The following is a 16,682-nucleotide window of genomic DNA, read 5'->3' as shown; positions in this document are numbered from 1 at the left end:
ACAGTACATGGGTGTGTGGCTCTCTTTATAAAGCATCAGCGTTTTCCCTGGGACGGGCACAAATTCCCACAGACACACTCCGAACTCTTGCAGATAGAGTTTCAAGCAGACTCCAAATCAGATTGGTCAGCACAGACGTCCAGCACGTTAGGGATCCGAACCCCGGGTTCGAATCTCAGCCGCCCTGCCCGTCCCCACTCGGGGGGGGTATTCCTGCCCCCGCCCTGTGCCCGGTGTTTTCCCGGTGGCGCCGGACCCGCCCTGACCCTGCAGCGGGAAGCTCACAGGAGGAAGCGAGTGTCCACATACTTTTGGTCGTGTATTGAAGATTCATAACCCGTCCGTGTTTAACACACACTGTCGTACAGAGGTTTCCAGATGTGTGTGTGTGTGTGTGTGTGGAGTGTGAAATGAACCGGTTTGCGGGGTAATTCGGAACATACGATGGCACCGGGGCGCGTGCCAGCCTGCGCCATATGGACCCATAATGGGAGCTTGTCATCGCCTTTATTAGTGAGTGACAAGCACCGTGTTCAAGCAAATAACCGACTGAGGGTGGTCTGCACCCGCCAACACGCTCTGAAGTGTGTGTGTGTGTGTGTGTGTGTGTGTGTGTGTCAACCGTTGTCAGCCAGGCGTGAAGGTTTAATGCCGTTTGAAAGGTGGCGTGTTACAGCGATAGGAAAGTAAAAGGAGGCAGCTTGCCTGAGGGTATCACACACACACACACTCACACACACACACACACACACTCACACACACACTCACACACACTCCGAAAAGCTGACGCGGGGCAGCCTGGAGGCCCTTTTTGTTGGACGGCACTCACATACACACCCTATCTCCAGTAGTGCCACCGCTGTAGTCCTGCATGAAGGTGTTCCTCATCCAGGGGGGCATATTGGCACCGCAGGGGGTTCATGAGAGTCTGTAACCCCAAACATGCCTGTTCCTCCACACACACACACTGGTACCACACCATCACCCCTACACTGGTACCACATTACCTTCCCACTGGTACCACATTACCTTCCCACTGGTAGCACACCTCCCAAACCCCCTCTCGCCTTCCTCACAGGTACCACACCATCTCACACACTGGTACCCAGTCGCCCCGTGTTGGTACGGGCGGGTGAGTCTGAGGCGCTGCCAGCAGTACCTGATGATGTCAGGAGGACGTTTGTGAGACGTGTGTGATTATAACCTCCTCAGATCTGTTCCAGCCTCTTGAGTTCAGGAGAAGCCGTCAGTCATTCATCCATCCACAGAAGATTCACTTATACACTCATCACCGCCTCTCACACACCAACACACACACACCAACACACACCAACACACACACACACACACACCAACACACACCAACACACACACACACACACACACCAACACACACACACCACCACGCCCGGAGCGCTCGCTAATATCAACACAGCGGGGGGGTTTACAGCTGAATAAACACTTGGAGGAGGAGAGAGTGTGTACCGTACAGTCTGATTACACCAACAACAACAAACACCAACCATCAACAATCGTCAACAAACACCAACCATTAACAATCGTCAACAAACACCAACCATCAACAATCGTCAACACCAACCATTAACAAACAACAACCATTAATAACCACCAACAAACACCAACCATCAACAATCGTCAACAAACACCAACCATTAACAATCGTCAACACCAACCATTAACAAACAACCATTAATAACCACCAACAAACACCAACCATCAACAATCGTCAACAAACACCAACCATTAACAATCGTCAACACCAACCATTAACAAACAACCATTAATAACCACCAACAAACACCAACCATCAACAATCGTCAACAAACACCAACCATTAACAATCGTCAACACCAACCATTAACAAACAACCATTAATAACACCAACAAACACCAACCATCAACAATCGTCAACAAACACCAACCATTAACAATCGTCAACACCAACCATTAACAAACAACCATTAATAACCACCAACAAACACCAACCATCAACAATCGTCAACAAACACCAACCATTAACAATCGTCAACACCAACCATTAACAAACAACCATTAATAACACCAACAAACACCAACCATCAACAATCGTCAACAAACACCAACCATTAACAATCGTCAACACCAACCATTAACAAACAACCATTAATAACACCAACAAACACCAACCATCAACAATCGTCAACAAACACCAACCATTAACAATCGTCAACACCAACCATTAACAAACAACCATTAATAACCACCAACAAACACCAACCATCAACAAACAACAAACACCAACAAACATTAACAAACACCAGCAACCATGAATAAACACCATCAACAAAGAAACACCAACAACCATCAACAACTATCACCAACAGTCAATAACCACCACCAACCATGAACAAACACCAACAACCAACAAACACTAACAACTAACAAACACTAACAACTATCACCAACAGTCAATAACCACCAACAACAGGATTCTATCACCCGCAGATTTATTATTTAAATGTAAATTATTCTACCTCAACAACCATATTTATTATAACAAAATAATCGTATTACAATAATTACCATATTAATAATAAAAATACAACTAATGACAATAATAATAATATGAATAAAGATAAATAATAATTATTATTATAAATATAATGACTAATTGATATTCTTTATAAATACAAATATAAGTAGATGATGGAATGGAGGAGGTGGCCGGGTGGAGGAGAGGAAAATTAAACCCACTAATAAAAGAGAAACAAAATCAATAAAAACAAAATGAAAGATTTAATAAATAAATAATAAAGTTATGATATGACTAATCCTGGTGGTTTGGTGAGTTGTGCAGCAGCAGCAGCAGGGTGATACGTGTGTTGGGGAGCTTTTCTCCTGCACGACCTACACTGTGTGTGTTCACTCAACTAACATGCACATCAGGGAGGGTGCACATACTTTCTCACACATTTATGTGTGCGTGTGTGTGTGTGTGTGCGCGTGTGTGTGTGTGTGCGCGCGCGTGTGTGTGTGTGTGTGCGTGTGTGTGCAGATTGAATCACTGGAGGTGAGGACGGTGAGTTTGGAGAGGGAGATCTCAGACCTGAGGGAGGAGAACCGCTCTCTGCAGGAGGTCGGGCGTGTCCTCTGTAGCGAGCGTGATGAGCTCCGCCTCGCCCTGCAGCAGGCCCGCCTCCACCACGACTCCGCCCGGGCTCGGGTCGGCGCCGAGCACCAGAGGGCGCTGGGGGAGACGCGGGCTCTGCGGTCCCGGCTGGAGAAGAGCGGGAGGGCCGAGCTGGGGGCCCGGCGGGCGGCGCTGAGGCTCCGGCAGGAGGTCGGGGTCCTGAGGGCCGAGAGGGACTTCCACAGGAACCGGACCAGGAGGGGGCGGGCGCACGGGCCACGCCCGCGAATCCACGCGGTCTCCATGAGGCGCAGGGCGCAGAGCAGCCCGGTCAGGGACGAGTGGGAGGACGTGGGTCAGGACAGGTACCGCGCCTTTATTCACTACAGGGTCAAAAGTATTGGGACGCCGGACCGTGAGCTTATCACACGCCCCGGTCCAAATATTAATGCTATTAAAACAGAGAATGTGTGTCTGTGGGAATTTGTGCCCAGAACTGATAAGATGGCAGCATTTGTATGAGGCACTGATCCCTCAGTTGATGTTCCGGTTCATTCCAAAGCTGTTGAGTGGGGCTGAGGTCAGGGCTGTCTCTCTCTCTCTCTCTCTCATTCTCTCTCATTCTCTTATTCTCTCTCTCTCTCATTCTCTCTCTCTCATTCTCTTATTCTCTCTCTCGCTCTCTCACATTTTCTCTCTCTTATTTTCTCTCTCTTATTCTCTCTCATATTTTCTCATTTTTCTCTCTTTTTCTCTCTTATTCTCTCTTTCATTCTCATTTTCTTATTCTCTCTCACATTTTCTCTCATATTCTCTCTCTCTCATTTTCTTTTTCTCTCACTTTCCTCCTCTTTGTCTTATTCTCTCTCTTATTCTTTTCTCACATTCTCTCTTTCATTTTCTCATTCTGTCTCTCATTCTCTCATTTTCTCTCATTCTCTCATTTTCTGTCTTTCTCTCTCATTCTCTTATTCTCTCTCGCTCTCTCTCACATTCTTCTCTTATTTTCTGTCTCATTCTCTCATTTTCATATTCTCTCTCACATTTTCTCTCATATTCTCTCTCTCATTATCTTTTTCTCTCTCACTTTCCTTCTCTCTGTCTTATTCTCTCTCACAATTTCTCTCTCTTATTCTCTTCACATTCTCTCTCATATTTTTTCTCTCTCATTCTCATTCTATCTCTCACATTTTCTCATTCTCTTATTATCTCTCGTTCTTTTTCTCTCACTTTCCTTCTCTCTCTGTCTTATTCTCTACTCACATTCTCTCTTTCATTCTGTCACATTTTCTCTCTTATGCTGTCTCTCATTTTCTCATATTCTCTCTCTCATTCTCTCATTTTCTCATATTCTCTCTCACATTTTCTCATTCTCTCTCTTATTCTCTCTTTTTCTTTCACTTTCCTTCTCTCTCTGTCTTATTCTCCCTCTCGTTCTTATTCTCTTTCTCACATTTTCTCATTCTCTCTCTCTCTCTCTCTCGTTCGCCCTGGATTTGCATGTGGAATTGATCCGGTGCCAGACAGTAAACCCCTCCGCCGCTGCCTCCTGCCTCTCGTCCCCACGCCGTCGTCGTTCTGCCCCAAAACACGAACATTTTGGCAGGTTGATTTAATTTTCGGCCTCATTTGCATGCCGTAGCCCCCCGGCGGAGGACTGAGACCCCCTCTCGCCCCCCTCTCGCCCCCCTCTCGCCCTCCTCTCGCCCTCCTCTCGCCCCTCGCTCAGCTCGTCACTTCAGTACAAACTCTGAATACTTTATTCACTCACTTCCTGAACCTGTCTCTGCTCCTCTTAGTGATGAAGCCCCGCCCTTCCCCAACATAATGACTGTATAGTGGAAAGGTGTTCACACACACTCGTAGTTGTGGGACTCGGGTGTGCTCAGGTGCATCCGGGTCGCTCTAATGATCCCTGAGACGAAACTACAACTCAATTCAATCCACCTGCTGCATCTGAACTGAAGTTCCCCAGTTTACACCAAACCCGAACCGTGGAGTCCAAGGAACCGTCTGTAGATCTCACAGATCAACATGTGGTGAAGAACTGAGTGTCCCAGGACCGGGGGGGGGGGGGGGGGGCGGGATATCAGTCTGTCTATCTGTCTATCTATTTATCTGTATGTATGTCTATCTGTTTGTCTGTTTATATCTATATATCTGTCTGTCTGTCTATCTGTTTGTCTGTTTATATCTATATATCTGTCTGTCTGTCTATCCACATGTCTGTCTGTCTATCTATCTGTTTGTCTGTATATCTATCTGTCTGTCTATCCTTCTGTCTATCTGTCTATATAGCTGTCTATCTATTTATCTGTATGTATGTCTATCTGTTTGTCTGTTTATATCTATATATCTGTCTGTTTGTCTATCCACATGTCTGTCTGTCTATCTATCTATATATTGGTCTGTTTATCTATATGTCTGTCTGTCTGTCTTTCTATCTGTCTGTATATCTATCTTATGTCTGTCTGTCTGTCCATCCATCTATCTATATATCTGTCTATATATATGTCTGTCTATCTGTCTATATATCTGTCTATATATCTGTCTGTATATCTGTCTATCTGTCTATCTATCTGTATAGCTGTCTATATATCTGTCTGTCTATTTGTTTGTCTGTATATCTATCTGTCTGTCTGCCTGTCTATCTATCTATCTATATATTGGTCTGTTTATCTGTCTATCTATATGTCTGTCTGTCTTTCTGTATATCTATCTTGTGTCTGTCTGTCCATCTATCTATATATCTGTCTGTCTCTCTTTCTGTCCGTCTATCTGTATATTTATCTGTCTGTCTATCTGTATATTTATCTGTCTGTCTATTTATATATATCTATCTATATATGTGTCTGTCTTTCTATATGTCTGTATATCTATTTTATTTGTCTGTCTGTCTGTCCATCTATCTATCTATATATCTGTCTGTCTTTGTCTTTCTTTATATCTATCTTATCTGTCTGTCTGTCGATCTATTTATCTGTCTATCTCTCTCTCTCCACTAGAATTCCTCTTTTGAAGTTAAAAGTAGGTGGAGCTAATCCTAACTATAGTTTAAGCTCCACCCATTCTGAAGGTTGTGGTGTTAAATCCCCTCCACAGCAGGGTTTGGATTAAAGTGTCGGCTGAATGCTGTAAAATGTAAAATGCAATCGGAAGGTGGCTGGTTCAAGCCCTCCAGGACTGTATCAGTGTGGAACTGTGATCCTTAAGTGGTTTTTTACTTCCTTCACAGTGAAAACGAGGATTTCTCGGACAGTCTGGAGAGCCGACGCCCCGCTCAGCCTCGCCCCTCTACCAACAAATCTCAGGTCAGCTCCTGTAGCCTTTTATACACTATATAGCCAGAAGTATCTGGACACTACTTCAACTTCGATTGAGCTCTGGTGTTTCAGCCTGTGAAATGAAATAAATAATTAGACGCTTCTAACCTTTTGGTGACAGTTTAGGGAAGGCCTTTTCCATCTCCTGCATGACTGTGAACAAAGTGAGGTCGTTAAATTGGAAAATTAGCGGCCTCTGTCGGTTTTAAGTGGAACTGCATGTGAACTTCATGGGTTAATATGGGGGAATACTAGTGGCCTTTGGGATGAATTGGAAGCAGCGCTGACTTTAGGAACGGGTGCCAATTTCAAAAGCTGCTTCCCAGAAGAGTGGAGGCTGTTATAGCCTCAAAGATGAAGAAGTTTCAATAAGATGAGATACCGCAAGACGCTGGTGTCCACATACTTCTGGCAACGTGAGGTACACATAAAGAATCAGTAATGAAAGAAGAATTGATCTGATTGGTTGAATAAATGATTGTGATCAGCCTGCGAGTGCTTCCTTGGGCACCGAACCTTGCAGGCCCCCAGGGGCCCGGACTAATCTACTGATCCCACCACCGTCACCCAGCGTGTTCTTGTAGCGGAAGTGTTGTGTTCAGGTTCCTAAACCCCGAGCTGTCAGTTCCTCTCTCAGATGTGCCGGAGGTTCTCCCGGTTCCTCTCTGATCAAACCCGCCCGCGCGGGCGTGGCGCCGATCAAACCCCGCTAACCCCCCGATCCCGCTCGGCTTTGATGTGACTACAAACGCGTCGGCGTGTCACGCTGTCAGGGCGCGTCACTCTCCGTTCCCCCGGATTAACGTGTCCTGTCCCCCCCCCCCCCCGCAGGGCTCCAGGTTCGGAGCGATCCCTCAGAGAGGCGCCGTCACAGATAATCCACCTGCTGCAGGACCTCGGAGCGGAGCGCCCGCCGGTACAGGTACACCCGTCACTTCCTGTTTCATATCAGAGAGAAATGTGTTCACCAAAAGCTGTGTCAGAAGTATACAGACATCTAACTATCTGTCTGTCTGTCTGTTTATCTGTCTATTAATCTGTCTGTCTGTCTATATATCTGTTTAACTATTTATCAGTCTAACTATCTATCTGTCTGTCTGTCTATCTGTCTGTTTACCTTTCTATTTGTCTATATATCTGGCTGTCTATCTGTATATCCGACTGTCTGTCTATATATCTGTCTGTCTATCTGTATATCTGTCTGCATATTTGCATCTCTATCTATCTATATAGCTGTTGGTCTATCTGTATATCTGTCTGTCTATATATCTGTCTATCTGTCTTTCTGTCTGTCTATCTATTTGTCCGTCTGTCTGTCTGTCTGTATATCTGTCTATCTGACTGTCTGTCTGCCTTTCTATTTGTCTATCTGTCTGTCTGTATATCTGTCTGTCTATCTGCATATCTCTCTATCTATATATCTGTCTGTCTATATAGCTTTCTATTTGTCTATATAGCTGTCTATCTATCCATCTTTCTGTCTGTCTATCTATTTGTCCATCCGTCTATCTATATGTCTATCTGGCTGTCTGTCTGCCTTTCTTTTTGTCTGTCTGTCTGTCTGTCTGTCTGTCTGTCTGTCTGCATATCTGTCTATCTATATAGCTGTTGGTCTATCTGTATATCTGTCTGTCTATATAACTGTCTATCTGTCTCTGTCTATATAGCTGTCTATCTATCCATCTGTCTATCTGTCTGTCTGTCTATCTAGATATCTAGTTGTCAGTCTATCTATCTGTCTGTCTAAATAGTCATCTATCTATCTGTCTGTCTTTTTATCTGTCAGTTTATAATATCTATCTGTCTATCTGTCTGTCTGTTCATCTATCTATATATCTGTCTGTCTATCTCCACTAGAATTCCTCTTTCGAAGTTAAAAGTGGGTGGAGCTAATCCTAACAACAGTTTTAGCTCCACCCATCCTGAAGGTTGTGGTGTTAAATCCCCTCCACAGGGAGCTGTGAGGAAGCGGCGATGAGGAAGATGAGGAGGATGAAGAGGCGGCGGGTGAGCGCGGCGCTGAACCAGAGGCTGGCGTGCTTACAGCGGCAGCTCGCAGTACTGCAGTCAGCCAGCAGGGCGGCGCAGGAGGAGCAGGACAAACGGCAGAGTGAGGTGGAGACCCTGAAACACTCGCTGCAGGCCAGCAGACAGCTCGCACAGGTAACGTCTCACCTGATCACCTGATGACAGACCAGTAAATAAGAACCACCTCCACCGTACTTCACAGCCTCATCCAGGTGCAGCTTTCCTGGTGTCTTTGAAACTCGCTTCAGAATCTCTACTTCAGAGTCCAGTAGTTGTGTGCTTTATACCACTCCCGTCGTGACGTTGTACACATTGATCTCAGTCTTCTTGGTTTGACTCGATCAATGAGACTTCTGTAGAACTCGTCTGGTGCCGACGATGCTTCCTGAGGTGGTTTGGAACCCGGTAGTGACTGCTCTAGTCAAAGCTGATGAGCTGTTGTTGCTCCTAAATGAATGTATTACTGTTATGTGCATATACAGAGCATACAGGCTTGCTCAGGGGTCCAACAGGTGACCAACAACAGTTTAGGGAAGGCTCTTTCCTGGGTCCTGCACAGAGCCCTGAGCTCAGCCCCACTCAACAGCTTGGGCACAAATTCCCACACACAGACACACTTTAAAGTCCTGTGGAAGCTGGAGGGTGATCAGAAGTAGCTCATGGTCAGGTGTCCCAATACTTTTGGCCATATAGTGTGTGTGTGTGTGTGTGTGTGTGTGTGTGTGTGTGTGTGTGTACACTCTAGTATTAATGTGGTTGAGGTAGGACAGTAGGGGTCGAGCCCTGAAGCCCCTGACCCGACGCCCCACTTGCTGATATTTTGGGATTCACGTGCAGGGTAGAGAGGAGTGGGCGGGGCGGAGCTCGCTCAAGGGCCCAACAATGGCAACCTGGCAGACGTGGGGCTTGAACCAGCAACCTTTTGATTACTAGCACTTTACCTTAACTGCTCACCTTTCCTATGTCAGGTGCAGCTTATAAAATATTTGGGACACACTGTTAATTTTTAACGTTTTATAAACTCGAGTTCCTTTATAGGTCCGAGTCTGTGTCATAAATATATGGACAGCAGTTTTACCCAACATTCAGCTCTTATTTACTCTCATCTGTGCAGTTTCGGGCAGGTACCTGACTCTCCAGTACAGTCCACATGTTTCTGATTCCTAAAGCTTCGTTTTAAGCCTGATGCGCGCGCGCGCGCGCGCACACACACACACACACACACACACACGCACACGCACACACACGCTCAGGCTGGATAACGAGTGTGTGATTTGTGCATGAGTGTCGCTCGTACATGTTAATCTGCCGCTGAACACGGCGGCGTATTAGCGTCTCCGCGGGTTCTTTTGGGGAGGATCTGGATTAGTGAGGGATTACACACACACACACACACACACACACACACGTGCACACACACACTACTGCTAAACCGCGCTAATTCCTTCACTGCCTACGACTTACCCTGGTGACACATCACATGGCTGTAACACACACACACACACACACACACACACACACCCTTAAGCCTTTTATGTACTGCCACTTATAGCAGATCAAAGACGGAACACACTCGGGTTAAACGAGAACGCCCGGCTCGACACATGGGCCGTGCACAGGGCCTTCCCTAAACTGTTAACACAGAGTTGCACCTGTTAGTACCTGTCATGGGCGTGGCACATCAATTTGGAATAAAACATCCAGCAAGCTCGTGTTCAGGCGTCCACATACTTTTGGCCATATAAGATACGAACCTTACCTGGAGGTGCACTTTATACCAAAAGTTTGTGGACACTCAACGCCGGGGTATGTCACTGTCTAATATCTGTGTCTACTTTATACTGAAACAGGAAAGGGCCTTCCCCAGTGTGTTGCTACTAAGTCTGTATTGGATCTCAGGGGTCCAAACATGGATTCCTCCTCCACCGCACTTTACGGTCTGTTCTGTTTATTCAGGCATCAGCTGAGCCCAGACTGATTCATCACTGTAAACCTTCAATGACCCGTCCTCCACTGCTCCGGAGTCTAGATGTAGTGTGCTTTACACCACAGCACAGAACTCAATCCACTCCACACACAGCTTTGTCTTTATTTCTTCAGTTTTCTCTAACCACTGTGTGTGTGTGTATATATACAGTGGGGGAAATAAGTATTTGATCCCCTGCTGATTTTGTAAGTTTACCCCCTTACAAAGACTTGAACAGTCTATAATTTTTATGGAAGGTTTATTTTAACAGAGAGAGACAGAATATCAACAAAAAATCCAGAAAAAAAACATTAAATAAAAGTTATAAATTAATTTGTATTTAATTAAGGGAAATAAGTATTTGATCCCCTACCAACCAGCAAGAATTCTGACCCCCACAGACCGGTTATGTGCCCATGAGGCTACAAATTAGTCCTGTCCCTGTATAAAAGACTCCTGTCACAGAATCAGTTTCTTCCGTTCAAATCTCTCCACCACCATGGGCAAGACCAAAGAGCTATCAAAGGACGTCAGGGACAAGATTGTAGACCTACACAAGGCTGGAATGGGCTACAAGACCATCAGCAAGAAGCTTGGTGAGAAAGAGACCACTGTTGGTGCGATCATTCGAAAATGGAAGAAATACAAGATCACAATCAATCACCCTCACTCTGGAGCTCCGTGCAAGATCTCACCTGGTGGGGTAAGAATGATTCTGAGAAAGGTGAGGTCAGTCCAGAATTACACGGGAGGAGCTCGTCAATGATCTCAAGGGAGCAGAGAAATTCTGGATATGACCCCAAGAACACCATCCCCACCGGGCATTTCTCTGCCTCCAAACACGGCGAGTGGAGTTGATGCCAAAGAGCTCAATTTTGGTCTCATCTGACCATATCACATTCTCCCAAGCTTTCTCTGAATCATTCAGGTGTTCACTGGTAAACTTCAGACGGGCCTGTACATGAGCCTTCTTGAGCAGAGGGACTTTGCGGGCACTGCAGGATCTCAATCCATTACGGCGAAGTGTGTTACTAATGGTTTTCTTGGTGACTGTGCTCCCAGCTCCCTTGAGATCATTGACAAGCTCCTCCCGTGTAATTCTGGACTGACCTCACCTTTCTCAGAATCATTCTTACCCCACCAGGTGAGATCTTGCACGGAGCTCCAGAGTGAGGGTGATTGACTGTGATCTTGTATTTCTTCCATTTTCGAATGATCGCACCAACAGTGGTCTCTTTCTCACCAAGCTTCTTGCTGATGGTCTTGTAGCCCATTCCAGCCTTGTGCAGGTCTACAATCTCGTCCCTGACGTCCTTTGATAGCTCTTTGGTCTTGCCCATGGTGGTCGAGAGATTTGAACGGAAGAAACTGATTCTGTGACAGGAGTCTTTTATACAGGGACAGGACTAATTTGTAGCCTCATGGGCACATAACCGGTCTGTGGGGGTCAGAATTCTTGCTGGTTGGTAGGGGATCAAATACTTATTTCCCTTAATTAAATACAAATTAATTTATAACTTTTATTTAATGTTTTTTTTCTGGAGTTTTTGTTGATATTCTGTCTCTCGCTGTTAAAATAAACCTTCCATAAAAATTATAGACTGTTCAAGTCTTTGTAAGGGGGTAAAGTTACAAAATCAGCAGGGGATCAAATACTTATTTCCCCCACCGTACATGTTTGTGTGAATGTGTGCGTGTGTGTGTGTATGTTCGTGTAAATGTGTGTGTGTATCCATGTGTGTGTGTGTGTGATTGTGCCTCTATGTGTGTGTGTGTGTGTGTGTGTGTGTGTGTGCGCGTGTGCAGAAGCAGGCGTGTGATTTGGCGGTCCTGCAGCAGCAGAAGGCGGTGATGGAGGCGGAGTTAGAGCAGTGGAGGAAGCCCCGCCCCCCTCCAGAGCATCCTCAGCCTCTTATTACCCCACCTGTACCAGACCACGCCCTCTCGACTATCAGCACCCTGGAGACTGAGATCAAACAGCTAAACAGCAAACTGAAGGTACACACACACACACTCTCACACACACACACACACACACTCATATACAGTATATACACACACACACAATACATATAATACACGCTCACATTCGCACACATACACTCTCTCTCGCACACACACACTCTCACACACACATACTCACAACACACACACCACACACACACAATACATGTAATACACACACTCACTCACATTTACACACATACACTCTCTCTCGCACACACATGCACACACACACTCACACTTACATACACACACATACTCACAACACACACACACACACACACACACAGTACATATAATACACACACACTCACACTTACATACACACACATACTCACAACACACACACACACACACAGTACATATAATACACACACACTCACTCACATTCACACACATACACTATCTCACACACACACACACTCTCACACTTACATACACACACTCATAAACACACACACTCTCACACACACATACTCACACACACACATACTCACACACACACACACACACACACACACACTTATAAACACACACACTTACACATAAACAACACACATACTCACACACACACATACTCACACGCACACACACACACACACACTTATAAACACACACACTTACACATAAACAACACACATACTCACACACACACATACTCACACACACACACTTATAAACACACACACTTACACATAAACAACACACATACTCACACACACACACACTTATAAACACACACACTTACACATAAACAACACACATACTCACACACACACACACACACACACACACACACTTATAAACACACACACTTACACATAAACAACACACATACTCACACACACACATACTCACACACACACACTTATAAACACACACACTTACACATAAACAACACACATACTCACACACACACACACACACTTATAAACACACACACTTACACATAAACAACACACATACTCACACACACACATACTCACACACACACACACACACACACACTTATAAACACACACACTTACACATAAACAACACACATACTCACACACACACTTATAAACACACACACTTACACATAAACAACACACATACTCACACACACACACACACACACACTTATAAACACACACACTTACACATAAACAACACACATACTCACACACACACATACTCACACACACACACACACACACACACACACTTATAAACACACACACTTACACATAAACAACACACATACTCACACACACACATACTCACACGCACACACACTTACACATAAACAACACACATACTCACACACACACATACTCACACACACACGCACACACACACACTTATAAACACACACACTTACACATAAACAACACACATACTCACACACACACATACTCACACACACACACACACACTTATAAACACACACACTTACACATAAACAACACACATACTCACACACACACATACTCACACACACACACACACACTTATAAACACACACACTTACACATAAACAACACACATACTCACACACACACATACTCACACACACACACACACACACACTTATAAACACACACACTTACACATAAACAACACACATACTCACACACACACTTATAAACACACACACTTACACATAAACAACACACATACTCACACACACACACACACACACACTTATAAACACACACACTTACACATAAACAACACACATACTCACACACACACATACTCACACACACACACACACACACACACTTATAAACACACACACTTACACATAAACAACACACATACTCACACACACACATACTCACACGCACACACACTTACACATAAACAACACACATACTCACACACACACATACTCACACACACACACACACACACACACTTATAAACACACACACTTACACATAAACAACACACATACTCACACACACACATACTCACACACACACACACACACTTATAAACACACACACTTACACATAAACAACACACATACTCACACACACACACACACACACACACACACTTATAAACACACACACTTACACATAAACAACACACATACTCACACACACACTATAAACAACACACATACTCACACACACGCACACACTATAGCCGGAAGTATCTGGACACCCCTCTGATTAATTCCTCTCTCTCAGAGCTCCAGTGCGGAGGTGACCCGTCAGAACTCGGTGATTAAGGGCCTCAAGACGGAGCTGCACGACAGGGACCAGCGCCTCAAAGAGCTGCAGGAGAAGTACGTACCTCCTCGTTCTCACCACGACGGTTCTCCTCTCAAGTTCCTCAACCTGCTACACAGGAACATCAGGAACATCTGTCAGTTCTGTCGTCTGATCCTTTATCTTTTATTACTTTATTGACCAGAGTAAATGTATAAGAAATCTCTCTTTACTTTAGCATTAACGCTGTGGAGACGCGTACAGGCCGAGCGAAGTGTAGCAGTCAGCAGAACACACCGCCTTTCCATACACACCTTTCTCATTAGTGTGTGTGTGTCTGTGTGTGTGTGTGTGCGGTTCCCTGGACACACACTCTCATTTCGGTTAATGTCACTGCAATAAGACGCCTCACATTTATTCTGCGTGTTTGCTCTGGGCTCCTGGATCTCTCTCGGAGGAGGACAGGACATTTACCTACCGCTCATTAACACACACACACACACACACACACACACACGTATAGCAGGACCACCTCCACCTTAATGCCAGCCTGTGCAAATAAACCCTTGAACTCATATTCAGACCCATAAATGAATGTGCTGTGTCGCTGGAGGGCTCTAGTGTGAATCTCAGCTGTGCTATCGACCGGCCGGATGACCATACAGACACAGCTGAGCGTTTGAGTTGCGGAGATTTTGTGGGTTTTTAATTGCTGCTGCAGTTGCGGCCTCTGCTGGCTGGTCGATGCAACTGCATGCGCCAGGTCACGATTAGTTTTTAAAAAGCACTCTACGTCACGCTACGATCTCCAGTTCGAATCTCAGCTCTGCTATCAGCCGTCCGGGCGCCTACACAGACACACGATTGGCTGTGTGTCTGTAAGGGCGGGACAACAGCTGAACGGGGATTCCTCATTCCTGCTGCAGTTACGCCCTCTGCTGGCTGATGGATGGTGCTGCACAGAGAAGGAGGATAACGGAGATCGGTGCGTGGCTCTCCGCGCGCGATACGGATCTCCGTATGAACCCTGGTGCAGGTGAAAAGAAGCGGTCGGTGCTGCACACGTGTCGAGGGGGTGTGTGTTAGTCACAACCCTCCTCGGTCAGGGTGGAGGTCTGCAGTAGTAGACATGGAATACCATCGGGGAATTGGATACGACTGCATTGAGGGGGGGAAAAGCACTGAGATTCGAACCTGAGACCCCCTAACCATGGGCCTTCCCGAGCCTGTCTGGTAGTCATAAGTTAGCTGAGTAAAACCAAGCCTGATTGGTCTGACCACCTCACTTAGTTTAGCAGCCAGCAGAGGGCGTATCTGCAGCAGGAATGAGGAATCCATGTTCAGTTGTTGTCCCGCCCCTTACAGACACACAGCCAATCACGTGTCTGTGTTGGCGCCCGGACGGCTAATAGCGGAGCTGAGATTCGACCTCATGAGCCCGAGATGTCAGCGTACGTCACCTGAGCGCTTTCGAGTCGCTATATTAAACGAACCGCTTGTTTCCTGGACTGAAGTCACGGCGTTCCATGCACTGCTGCGTATCCAATTCCCTGACTGACCGAGGAGAGCTGCAGACCATCACGTTTACCTCGTGCAGTTGCATCGACCAGCCAGCAGAGGCCGCGACTGCAGCCGCAAGCAGGAACCCACACGATCTCAGCAAGTCAAGAGCGGACCAGGCCGGTGAGGGGGGGTGCACTTACTTTTTCACAGCGTGTGTGTGTGTGTGTGTGTGCGCGCAGGGTGAGCCACTGTGAGCGAGATGTGACGATGAAGAGACAGTTGGTGGAGGATCTGCGCAGTAGGATGAAGATCCTGCAGGATTCAGACCGGAATAATCGCTCACTCATCGACGACCTGGAGAAGAAGGTACCCCCCCCCCACACCCCCCAAGTTCTAGAACTGGACTTACCGTTTGCTTCAGTTCCTCTTTCTGTTGGGCTCTGATGCAGCCGCGTTCTTCTCTCTCCCCTCCCGTCCACTGATTTCTTTCTACGCTTCCCCGGCTGCGTCCCAAACCACATCCG

The 16,682-nt window shown here is 46.0% G+C and overlaps 1 protein-coding gene across 3 annotated transcripts in view; it reads left to right on the top strand.

The window, feature by feature from the left end:
• The window catches only part of cntln (centlein, centrosomal protein), a 97,817-nt gene that overhangs the window by 64,931 nt on the left and 16,204 nt on the right, over positions 1-16,682 (top strand). For all 3 annotated transcript variants that reach the window (XM_062995473.1, XM_062995474.1, XM_062995472.1), the window contains 7 exons: positions 3,056-3,495; positions 6,366-6,441; positions 7,285-7,375; positions 8,408-8,616; positions 12,254-12,445; positions 14,635-14,732; positions 16,398-16,524. In XM_062995473.1, coding sequence (XP_062851543.1) covers positions 3,056-3,495; positions 6,366-6,441; positions 7,285-7,375; positions 8,408-8,616; positions 12,254-12,445; positions 14,635-14,732; positions 16,398-16,524 — 1,233 coding nt within the window. The remainder of the gene's footprint in view (positions 1-3,055; positions 3,496-6,365; positions 6,442-7,284; positions 7,376-8,407; positions 8,617-12,253; positions 12,446-14,634; positions 14,733-16,397; positions 16,525-16,682) is intronic.

The sequence above is a fragment of the Trichomycterus rosablanca genome, chromosome 5 (genome assembly GCF_030014385.1).
Source record: "Trichomycterus rosablanca isolate fTriRos1 chromosome 5, fTriRos1.hap1, whole genome shotgun sequence".
In the NCBI taxonomy this organism is placed as follows: Eukaryota; Metazoa; Chordata; class Actinopteri; order Siluriformes; family Trichomycteridae; genus Trichomycterus; species Trichomycterus rosablanca.
The sequence above is the reverse complement of the archived record's forward strand: the minus strand, read 5'-3'. Positions and strand labels throughout refer to the sequence as shown.